The 11,815-nt window shown below is 38.3% G+C and overlaps 2 protein-coding genes across 2 annotated transcripts; one reads left to right on the top strand and one right to left on the bottom strand.

Annotated features, from left to right (window-relative positions):
• Nucleotides 1–2,113: 2,113 nt before the first annotated feature.
• On the top strand, nt 2,114–5,347 carry bnip4 (BCL2 interacting protein 4). Its single transcript, XM_010784164.1, has 6 exons — nt 2,114–2,293; nt 2,874–3,045; nt 3,159–3,219; nt 3,329–3,435; nt 3,781–3,930; nt 4,736–5,347. The coding sequence occupies exons 1-6, from the start codon at nt 2,251–2,253 to the stop codon at nt 4,776–4,778; spliced, it is 576 nt and encodes a 191-aa protein (XP_010782466.1). The 5' UTR covers nt 2,114–2,250; the 3' UTR covers nt 4,779–5,347.
• Nucleotides 5,348–6,179: 832 nt separating this feature from the next.
• Nucleotides 6,180–10,280, bottom strand: LOC104956644 (protein phosphatase 2, regulatory subunit B, delta). Its single transcript, XM_010784163.1, has 10 exons — nt 10,109–10,280; nt 9,839–9,913; nt 9,233–9,330; nt 8,957–9,122; nt 8,727–8,839; nt 8,464–8,641; nt 8,189–8,353; nt 7,708–7,877; nt 7,257–7,348; nt 6,180–7,103 (listed from the first exon to the last, which is right to left on the bottom strand). The coding sequence occupies exons 1-10, from the start codon at nt 10,113–10,115 to the stop codon at nt 6,824–6,826; spliced, it is 1,344 nt and encodes a 447-aa protein (XP_010782465.1). The 5' UTR covers nt 10,116–10,280; the 3' UTR covers nt 6,180–6,823.
• Nucleotides 10,281–11,815: the final 1,535 nt, after the last annotated feature.

The raw sequence follows: 11,815 nt of genomic DNA, 5'->3' as shown, positions 1-11,815 counted from the left end.
CTGGTAAATATGTACTCAATACAAACTTAATGACATTCTTTGGGCAGAAAGGTTTGGGCATTGTTTGTTTTTTGTGAAACGTACCACAATTGTTAACCTCTTGGTCCTGACAATGGCAATATTGCTTACATGTTTTTCACAATATGTGGATGATTAAAAAGTGAGAGGATGGTGGTGTGTTCCTTGCTATAGGCAGCTGAGACATACCTCTTATAATGGTAGATTATCTCTTGTGATTGATGTCATACATCCAAGTTTACATTTTTGGTTCAATTTAATGGCCAAAATTGGATTGGACTTATTTCTTGACCCTTTGGGCTATATTGTATTTGTTGTGACCATAAATATTGCATGTTATGTCAACTTCTTGACTTGAATGGACGCTGTTTCCATGTTTGAGCTGCTTTGAGTTTATTCTTCTAAAACTCTACAGACCTTGTTGAAGTGGCAAGTGCTCATTGCTCATGTTATCGCCCAAATGCGGCCACTTTGTTTGTTTGTTATTTAATACCAGTACTATGAATATAGCTTTTAGTTAAAGCTATGTGAAACAGCTCACTGTAATATAATAATATTACTTGTGATATGGTGATTTATTTTTGTTTCCATAAAAGTTGTAATTGAGCACAAGGTACATGAATTGAATTAACATCAGTTACGTTTTCTCAAATTGTGTGTACAACACTGAACAGTTCTCAATATAATAGACAAAAGTAGCTTGGCTATCAGAATGATATAGGCTTTGTTTTAAGAATGTAGAAAAACATATGATTTCTTATTGGCAATTTGAGATGTAACTACTATTTTGGCAGACCCCCAGTAATTGGAGTTTCATACGATGGCACTTATTACTCATCCTTACAATGCCCTTTTCTGTTCATATCCGTAGTCTGGGTGATCTATCTGTGTGGCTTGCAAGTGAAATTGCACGTGTGTAGTATGACACAAGGCATGCTTTTTCACCATTGCTGTGACAGAATTATTTTATTTTTGGTTTATGTCTTTTTTTTAAGCTGTCTATGCACAATTCCTCATTAACTTCTCTCTCAATACTGTTAAAATGATATGTTCTGTTTGTGCTCAATATCTTGTGAGCATGGTCCTGAACCAAATTAGATGAAATTAGAAAAATCAGGCATACTTACCAATTCCAGTAATAACCGTGAACTAACAGATTACAGAAAATGAAAACAGTGAATTGTGAAACAAAATCATGATGCAGCACCAAAGTGAATTGAATTAATATTGCCTGTTTGTGCTTGCCTGTGTTTTGAGGAAAACTGCAGAATTAACTTTTTTAGTGATTACCCAAGAAAATTATGTCTGTTTTAAATAATCTAGTAAATTCCATGTAAACTATGATCTGCCAGGAAGGAGAACACAACCAGGAATAATAAGCCCCCTCATTTGCAGAAATAATTAGATTTTGCAAAAATAATCAGTCATGCTAATCTCCACGGGAGCAAACATAATTAAATTTGCCAGTCTCAAATTTGGAGATGCCTCTCTAAGAACTCAGCGACAATATTGTGTTTTACCTTGTCAATAGTCAGTCTTGTAAGTCACTTGGGGAATAGTTAATTAAAATAAGCCCTTAGACACTTAGTAATAGGTTTTCCTTGGTTAATTATATGCTCCTCAGGGCAGGTTGCAAACACTCTCTAAACCTGCAAGTGTTCATTGTGGTTGGCACACAGGACAGGAGCATAAGACAATGCAACAGAAAGTATATGTGTAATGTAGTATATTGACTACAGCAAATATATATATTTTTGTAATTAAAGGTCAAATGTTTGCACCTTATGCAGTTTAATAGTTAGATTTGTGTGGCCTTTATAACAAGGTATTTAGTATGGAGTAACTGAGAGAGACTGGGAGTAATGAGCAATGACTGCCATCTACAGACAGGTGTGTGTAACTGCTAACAACTAAGGTTCAACCAACATGTGAAATAAGCTGACACGTTCTCTTTGGTCTGTAAACATAATGTTATAAAATAGCTTATGAAACTTGCTAATCATGTTATTGAGGTTGTTCAGAGAGCGTGTCCGGGCATGCGCGCTCTTCAGGGTGGCACACTCTCTTTCTGCGTGCTCTGCGAGCCAATCACATTTCAGATAAACACAATATTGCGTCATTGTTATTGTGGTGGTTGGTGCTCCAGCTGCTTGCTTAGGCATTTCGCCATCATTTCGATTACACGTATGCATTTAAAACTAACGGCTGGACCTTCAAGATCACACCAGTAAAATGTCGCAGCAAAAGGAGATTTCATCGGACGACAGTTTGCAAGGTAACGAATAACCGACGAAACATATTGTAGCTAACCAGTGGTTATGCTAGCGCTAGCTGAAAGTAGGGAATCACAGCGTTATATTACTATACTTAGCCCGGAGGTAAAAACTCGATGTATCTGGAAAACTTGCTATGTTAAAGCTCAACGCTACCTATGTTTTTTCGAGACGTGGAGAGCCCTACAAAGATTATAAACCCAGCGGCATAGTCAGTAAATAAGGTTTAACTGTATTGTTGTACCATCAAAATGACCTCAAGGCAGATTACAGGTTGCCTCTGTTTATTTTTCTAATTTAGCCCTAACCTGTGTGTTAGTCCCAGGCCCAGCCTATATAGAATCAGAAAACCTTTATTCACCCGACAAAGGGGACATTTACTTTGTGACAGCAGAGTAAAGGGCCAAAAACGGCTAAATATTAATAAAGAAAGCATAAAATACTATAGATACAAATAGAAATACGACACAATTACAATTTAATTTACAATAATATACATCCAGGGGGACAAAACAAAGACCAATGATGCCATTATGGATACCCTTCAAATGCAATGTGTTAAAACTATGTTTTTGATTTAAGGTTCCTGGGTTGAGCTGAATTTCAGTGCCAATGGCTCTCAAAACACTAGTCATCATGGAAGCCAGGAACAAATCCCCATGTCCTTCCAGGAGTGTGACATGGAGAAAATGCTGGTAGATGCACAGCACGAGTCAGGCAAAAACAGCTCCAGAGGAAGTTCTCAGTGCAACAGGTTTGTAATGGGGGAAGGGAAGCACAGTTTTTGTTTTACTTGTATGTTGTGTAATACTGATCATCTATGTGTCACTCTTAACTGACCTTTTTGTGTTGTCTCCTTCACACTAGCCCTCTTAGAGCCCAGACCCCTCTTCTTCTGTGTAGAGGATCAGAGACAAACAGCTCACAGGTACAATTTTAATCAACATTTCATATGGTGTTTTACAGCATAATGTTGCTTTATTTAATATCAGTTATGGCCAAGTTGTTGCTTGATTTTCCACATTTACTGTTTTCAGTCAGATGAAGACTTTCAGGAAAGAAGATGGGAAGTGGAGAACATTATGAAGAAAAACGCTGACTGGATCTGGGACTGGTCCAGTCGACCTGAGAACAATCCACCAAAGTAAGTGGTCATGTGGTAACTCTTAATATGATTATTTTATAACAAAAATGTGCTGTTAGGTATTTATAGATGCAAATTATTGATGACTATTAAACCGTCTGAATACAATTATGATCTAATCACCACATATGAGAAAATGGCAGTGATAACAATAATGGAACATGGTTAGCGAACAAATATAAAGCTCTATAATCTCTTACACATATTAGTCTATGTATATATATCTGAGACTGTGATTTCTTACTGTATTGTTTGTGTAAGTAGAGGTGTTGATGTGATAATAAACTGGCACTCATTGATTTCTATGTATTCATAACAGTGAAACATTGATGTGCTTCTCTGTAGGGAGTTCCTGCTGAAGTACCCTAACCGCACGACCTCTCTCAGCATCAGGAACACCAGCGTCATGAAGAAGGGAGGCGTTCTCTCTGCTGACTTTCTGAAGCTTTTCCTTCCTTCATTAATCATTTCTCACATACTGGCTGTTGGCCTAGGGTAAGCCTCATAATTACATCTCTAGCTATGGCAATATTACAGTAACTCAGAAAAGCTAAAAACATTGCAGGACATGGCAAAAGGATTTATAAAAAAATGTTTAAAGCCCAGATTTTTACCACATTCAATTGATGTACTCGCCTATAAATAATCAAATAATTTGACATGATTTATTTGGTGTTTTTCATATAATAATACATGAACATATAGACTAGTTTTCCATTTTGTTTTGAAACATCACTGATGCAAACAGACCTTTAACTGCACCCACACACCATGAATAATTTAGTGGTTGTCGAGTGTTAGTCTCTGCATTAAATGGCCTGACAATTACTTCAGAGTGATGGATTCCAGTGTAGTGTTTACATGTTTTTTTTGCAGGACAACTGTTGTACCTCTAAACATATGTAGGATAGAAGATAACAGTATTGCAGTAACACAAAAAGTAGTTCCAAAACTCAAATACCCTGTAGAAAGTGGCAGCCCTATATTTTTTTCTCATGTTCAGTGTATCATATTTAGTGGGAAAACGGTAAAAATAACTCATTGTAGTGTACTATTTATACCTTTGTCATGTGCATTGTCAGAAGGTTATGTTAAGTTCTAGTAGTAATCAATGGTAAATATGTATGTTTATTAATTACTTAAGACAAACGTAACATGGAACAGATATGTTTGTATTGATAGTATTATTCTGATAAAGTAGAGCCTTCAAATGTGAGCATCAGTGTTTCCCCTATGTTTTTTTTTGTATATTTTGTTCTCTGTACCATATGTTTTGACATGTTTGTCTCTCTTCTTTTAGGATATACATTGGGAAGCGCCTTACCTCCCACAGCACCTACTAAGTAGGACGTTGGTCTGTTGCGACACCATGTCACCTTGATGTGACCACCTCGGCATGCCTTAAAATGCGACCTTTTGATGATCAATGGGAGGTGGCCATGTGACACGGTCAAATTTCATTGAGGGCCCCTCTTAGCTCACACCTGTGTTAGAGTTAAGGATCTGTCATTGCTGTCTCATGGTGTTTACTCCTGAACACAACAGTGACCTATCCTCTGCTCTTTGCTGTAGTCCTAGTTCTGGCCTGGAGATTGCCGTTTTGCTGCTTCCTGCTCCTTAAATCTGCACGTTAGGGAACTATATATTGTACACCATGCCTTTTTCATTTTTGCAATGAGATATCACTTTGTTTTGAAAGGATACACTATCTGAGTTTTGAAGATCAGCTTTGGAGAAAGGGAATTGTTTTGACACGTAACTTTTATTTGTTTTCTTATGGATCATTAGCCTCGTATTAACGTGACTGCATCTATTATTGCTTGCTCAATTATTTGCAATTGTGATAAGTATTAAAGAGGACTGATATGGTCCACGATATTGATCATACTACACAATAAAAGTTGGAAATACACATATGGCCCTGATGGATTTTTAACCAGTATTCAAAAACATGGATTTATTAAGGAAAGAACCACATGCAGATGAACACAATTAAAATTTTATTGAACTTTGGTCAAAATAATAAACAAGTGAATACATTGCCACCATGTTAGGAATCAATGGACAAAGACAATGCATTAATATGTGTTGTTTTAATGTCATCAGTATATGTTTTGTGTAGTCAACCTTCATTTCTGCATTCACAACTACGGAGATAAGATCCACATTTGCAATACGGTTTAAGTTTGGGTGACATCCCTAATAAATGAGTAAGGGCACATGTACGAGGCCTGTCTGAATTTCTTATTTATTACATGATTAGGAGGCACTCTTATTACATAAACTGTAGGGTGTGCAATTTCCTCCTTTGTGTTTTCATAGACAGCCACATATAGCAGCAGTATGAGGACATAACTCTATAAAATAGGATTTACAAATAATGCACATGAGGTTTGTAAAACGTTTGGGAACATAACTTGTACAGTAGCTGTCACTGATAGAAGTAGGTATTAAGGCTGCAGATTCCCTTTGTCCTGGGCCCCATCTTGTGCCATGTAGTTTCCAGCCTACACCCTAAACATGGTCAAAAACAAGAAATTAATCTCTTGACACCAACACATTATCAGTTGTCTCCCACAGTGGTTCTGAAACTGGTAGCCCCAAATGGTATTTCAATAACAAGTTTGCTTGATCTGCTCAAAGACAGTGGTGTGACTGGACATTTTCCACCTCTCTACAACATAAAAACATGCAAAGCAATAAACATGTTTTAATACATACTTCTAAATTTAAAAACACATCTGTAGTTTTAGTTTCTTTTTATTATGTGGATGACAAGGTGTACTTGAGTAGATACAGTCAGTGAAATTATGTCACCGTATTTACTGGGTAAAGTAAGAGGAAGGGGAAAGAAAAGAAACAAGTCCACTTTCCAAATGCATGGCCTCTTCCACCTGTAGTTTGGCCTGAATACATGGCCAATGGGGGGAATGTTACAGTTAGGCTTATTGGCCATTAATCCGTGCTTCAGAAAGCCCAAAATCTTTGAGATGATGTTACAACTTTGACAAGACGTCATTTTAAGGGCTTCCAAGAGTTCTGTCGTTAAATCATGAAATGAAGGCTTAAAATGTCAACACAAACACCAACGTTCAAGAGTTTGACCTGACCTCTAGGGAGTGCCATTCCGTCAATTAGACCCGAATTGGGTTTTCTGGGTCAGGTGGCATGTCGATTGCCCTGGTGCCAAAGGCAAAAACAACCTAAGCTCAGACTCAAAATAAAACAGGCCTATGGATCAACCTCCTGTGGCAAAAAAAGTAGACGCGTGCTTTCGAATTCTTCACCAGGAGAACAACGAGGCTGTTTCTTCTTATACAGATAGACAAGTAGTAGGCTTAACTACACAGGTACGGTAAAAGCCCTATCCTCTGGAGCCCCAAATCTTCTAGTTGATTTTGTCCTGGAAAATGTACAAGTTGTTGGTGGCTGCCACAGCTATCACGTTATCTTTGGGGTGCCAGGCAGTGTGGAGGATCTTCTTGTTGAAGTCCAGGCTGTCCACGCTGATCTCATCCTTCTTCCTCTTGCCACCGGTGGACACTTTGCGCGGTTTGAGCGTAGCCCGTGGTTTGCTGCTCTCCCGGGACGCCTCCAGTGTGATGTCTCGCCTGGTGTTGCGGTCAAACATTCGGAAGAAGTTGTTGTAGGAGCCGGTCATGATGGCACTGGTGAAGAGAGAAAATAAACAGTTGTCAAACATGAGAAAACCACACAACACAACGTCAAATAAGTTAGTAATATAGTAAAACCTATTACCGGTATTTAGAAACACAATAAACAACTAAAAAGCAAAGCCGTACAAGCGTTTGGACACATACCTGTCACTGCCATTCCAGCAGCACTCAAACTTGTCAAAGATACAGTCGTTTTCATACAAGGAGCAGAGCTTACTGCGAAGGTATTCGTGGACCTGAAACATAACGCAGAACTTTAAGCAAAAATATTCACTTGAGCCGTTGATATAGTTGAAGTGTAAATTGACTCAAGCAATACTTGGTCTTGAAAAAAATTGGTAGAAAAAGTGTAAAGTAGCAGGGGAGGGGTAGAGGCACCACATGCTTGATGTTATATCACTTTGGGAAAGTCCTGACTTAATTGCCACGATCACAAAAATAGAACTTAGTGCTTTTCAGTCTATGTAAGAAATAGCTATTGATACAGTCCCTCAGATCAGAGATCATTGTTTTAGGCACTGCACTGCTTATTATTGTTCTCACACACATGGTTACATGTTGTATTGGAAGTCACAAGAGAAGTATGTTTATGCACCTGATACGTCTCCACTGGCCTGTTCTCCATGTTGAGGTCCCACACTTTGACGGAGAGGTAGTCACGTGTCATCATATAGCGTCCGCTGTGACTGAACTTCACGTCCGAGATGGAGGAGATGATCTCAGAAAAAAAGGATCGGCTGCTCGGATCCTCTGGCTCCTCAAAGACTAAAACAAAGATGGAAAATCCCTGATTCTTAGTCCTAAATTGATACGCCTTTTTTGTCTTTTTAATAATAGGTAACAGATAACACAATCTAGGCATGAAAAAGAAAACTCTACTAAAAACGAATATCTATCACAACCATATTAGTTTAGATAAATTGTTTGACATCCAGTATTTTTTTCAAAAAAAATACTGGATGTCAAACAATGGCAATATTACAGTAACAAATCTATCAAAAGTATTTATTAATGAATTGTTCTATTCAACACCTGTCGATTGACTACACATGGCAGCATACAGTTGAAATACTTACACTTTGAGTGCCTGTCGCAGAGTGCCGCTGCTCGCATGTCACAAAGGCGGATGGTGCCTTTGCTACTGCTGTACACAAATACATTGCATTGGTGTGGATGGCACTCAGCAGCTGTGATTACTTCTGTCAGTTCCTCCATGTTAGCGGGCTTGATGTCTACAATATCTGGGAACACACTGTTAAGGAACAAACAGTCTTATGTTTCATCATGATACAATGCAGAGACTATAAGCCACACATCGAATAAATGTATTTCTGATGACGAAAAAGGATACTAAAACTTCTGTCTGTGATTTCCATGTGCCATAGATTTATTCTTAGGTCATCTGCGGAGAGGTACGTTTCATGATCACTATTTACAGAAATGGAATTAATGTGATAGGTGTGCGCATTTGCAAAGATCCTCCGTGGGCTTGCTTCTACCATGAGATCCATTGGCATCAGTACTGGTACCTGAAACAAACAACATGCATTTTTAGACAATATATAAAAAAAACAGTTCAAAAATTAGACAGGTCTCACGAATGATTACACATACCCGTAAAGAGGTGATTCTAAAGGGGTCTCTAAGTCGTCCATCTTCATCTTTCAGGTTGTAACCTTCTGCTCTTTTATCTCTTTCACTTATTTTCCACAATTTGATAGTTTTATCTGACAAAAATAGATAAGAAGAGGAGACAACAATTACCGGACAGGGATCAAGTTGCATCTTAGTTTCAAAAACTAACATTTCCAAATTATCAAAATAGATAGAAAACAAACTCTTACCATTTGTCGAAAGTAGAAAGTGAGCAGCATTTTGTTGGGGTAGCCATCTTATTTTATTAATTTTTTCCTCGATTTCTAAACTTTTCAAATAGTCAAATTCTGGCTCGTGACTCTGAAAAGTGCTATAGACGTTGTACTCCCCGCGCAGGTGTGGACGATTCTTGGACTGAAAACAAACACAAGTCTTGTGGTTTAAACATTGTTATTGCAGTCAGTCAGGATATAACTTCAGACAAAATGCTGTTGATGAACACACTCACTCCATTTGAGCCTTACCTCTTGTTCATGTTGGAATATCACTACTCTTCCTCCTTTATCTCCAGTTGCAAGTAATTCTCCAGAATAGTTGAACTCAACTGTTGAGATTATGTCAGCTGAAAATGCACAGAAATCAGAGTGAGTCACTTTATAGCTCAGTTTTTACCATCATATTTCTGATGACAACAACAATCATGCTACTGTGTTAGGCTACAGACTAGAGACAATTCACTGGAATAAAGCATCACAGGCACACGGAGTCAAATTACACAACATGTACACCCATTGAAGTATGAATGAATGAAAACAAGCATGATGTCACTAGACAATTTATGGACGCAGCCCATTGACGTCATGGACACGGTCGCTCCCCTTTAATAGCTTAGCCACCACCTAGCATACAGCTAGCTAGCGACACACAGTAATGCAAAGGAAAGGGCGTTTGTGCAACTGATCCACCAACAGCATCGCAGCACCCACAATAGCCGTCCAATATTAAAACATGTGTAAACATCCAGCTATCGTGCATCTCATGTGAAGCCCACAGAGCATCCTCATCATCAGACCATCAAGCTAGCTTCCCATCGTTTTAGCCTAGCCGCCGAGCTAACGTTAGCTACATACCTTCCGCAACATCTTCATCTATCGCTCCTTTCACTTGAGAGAAACACCACTGAAAATCATTTCCTCCTGCAACTCCTGTAGAAAATAACAAAGCGTTAGTTTGTGTGTGACTCGGGTTTGGTCTGACAATAAAATGACCAGACAGTGACACAGTTTGACAACTAGCAACTTAGCTTGCCAGCGCTAACATTGGCTAGCTAACTTGCAGATTCAGGCCATCACACACACCAAGTGAGGTGGGTCCTTTGCCTCCCTTCAAAAGTAGCTTACCCGCCATTGCTTCATGTAGCAGCTCTTGCTGTACACGGCTTGCGAAACTTAATCAACCAATGAGGCTTGCTCGGAGAAATAGATAGCATCCACAATCAGTGTGAAGACTCGGGTCCAGATCTGTCAAGACCACGGAAATTATCCGAGATTTTTTTCTTCCAAAATGGCGCACAGTACATGGAGAAATGACGTCATGCACACATGCCACATCCTGGCTCCATCCATCCTCCTGAGCATCATATTGTTAAATGTGCATCCAGCATGGCTTTTCTATGCATTTAACTTTATGTGTTTACATTATATATCAATACCTGCCTATGCAGCCTGTTAAATCCAATTCAGATTGTGATAGGTTGGTCAGATTGCATTCACACCGAGATGTTGAAGCCAACAAAACCAAATAAACAAAAAATAGCCTGCATAAACAGCATTAAAATGTTCTTATCTTTATTTATCTTATCTTATCTTATCTTTAAGTCTTTGGCCATCTACGTAAGTAATTTCTTAAGTCCTGGCAGGGATATAAGTAGGCCCAGGGCACACAACTCACACAAATATTAACAATTTATACTATTTATGATGACACTTTTTGTTTTGCTTGGTTGTTGTTAATGTTAGATAATCAATGGTCCTTCCTAACTCAAAATGATGTGACACCTTACAAGTACACCAGTTGTTATTCTATGGTCAGTGGGTGACATCTAGTGGTGAAATTATGAAAATCCAGTTTATACATGTTTGGTATATTCCACTTCTATATGTATTACACTGAATGCAAACACATCCATTCTCTATTTCACAGACAACAACCTATGTTGTATTGTCTATTCATCTATCTATCTATCCATCCAACTATCTTTTCATATTCTACTCAACCCAGTGCTGCTCAGATTCCGTAAAAAATATGCCATTTATATCTATATTATTTCTCTATTTCTGTGAGAATATTATGCTCAAATCGAAAAAGATATGTTGTAGCTTCGGTAGTTGTTTTTAGTTCAATGATTATTTTTCTTTAAACAGCATTCTCTGAAGGGTTTGCCTTGTCAAGAATTGGGAGGAGGAGGATAGCCCATAGGGGGAAAAAGTCACATTCAGAAAAATACAAAAATGGTAAGTGCTGATGAAGTGTGAGAATATGTAATATCTGGGCCACATTTCTGTGGATAAAAGAGAATAAACAGAAGTATGTACTTTTCTATTAACCAGTCGATATAAATACACTATTCAAATATAAACTATATTCAGCTGAAATAAGGAAGGGAATAAGAAAAAAACATCTCCTGTTTGCAGTTGCCAGTATATTCTTGTTTTACTTTTTATCCAAAAATAGCATAGTGGCCCAAAAGGCGTCATTAACAAATGGTGCTCATTTTTAACCAAATATTACTGGTCCCTTGTGTAATTGAAGCTAGTTAATCACCTGTCCTCGTTTTAAGCCACTGTGATTATAGGCTTTGGATACACACAGTTGGTTTTGCCTCCATAGTGGTTTTAAACTTTTTGTTTGCTGCATCTGCAGATTGTCCTGGAGGTGCCAAGTGAACAAATAGAGATGCACCCAGAAAGACCTGGACCAAATCTCACCAAAACCTTCTCCCCAGCATCTCCCGAGCTGCACATTCCTCTCATCACTCACATCGTCCCATGGGGAGCAGCAGAGCAGAGGCCTGGAGGTTAGGAAGACTATATCAATATCTATATATA

Source organism: Notothenia coriiceps, unplaced genomic scaffold (assembly GCF_000735185.1).
Source record: "Notothenia coriiceps isolate Sejong01 unplaced genomic scaffold, NC01 NC01_scaffold00026225, whole genome shotgun sequence".
Lineage (NCBI taxonomy): Eukaryota > Metazoa > Chordata > Actinopteri > Perciformes > Nototheniidae > Notothenia > Notothenia coriiceps.
Note: the sequence above shows the minus strand (reverse complement) of the source record. Positions and strands in the feature narration are given on the sequence as shown.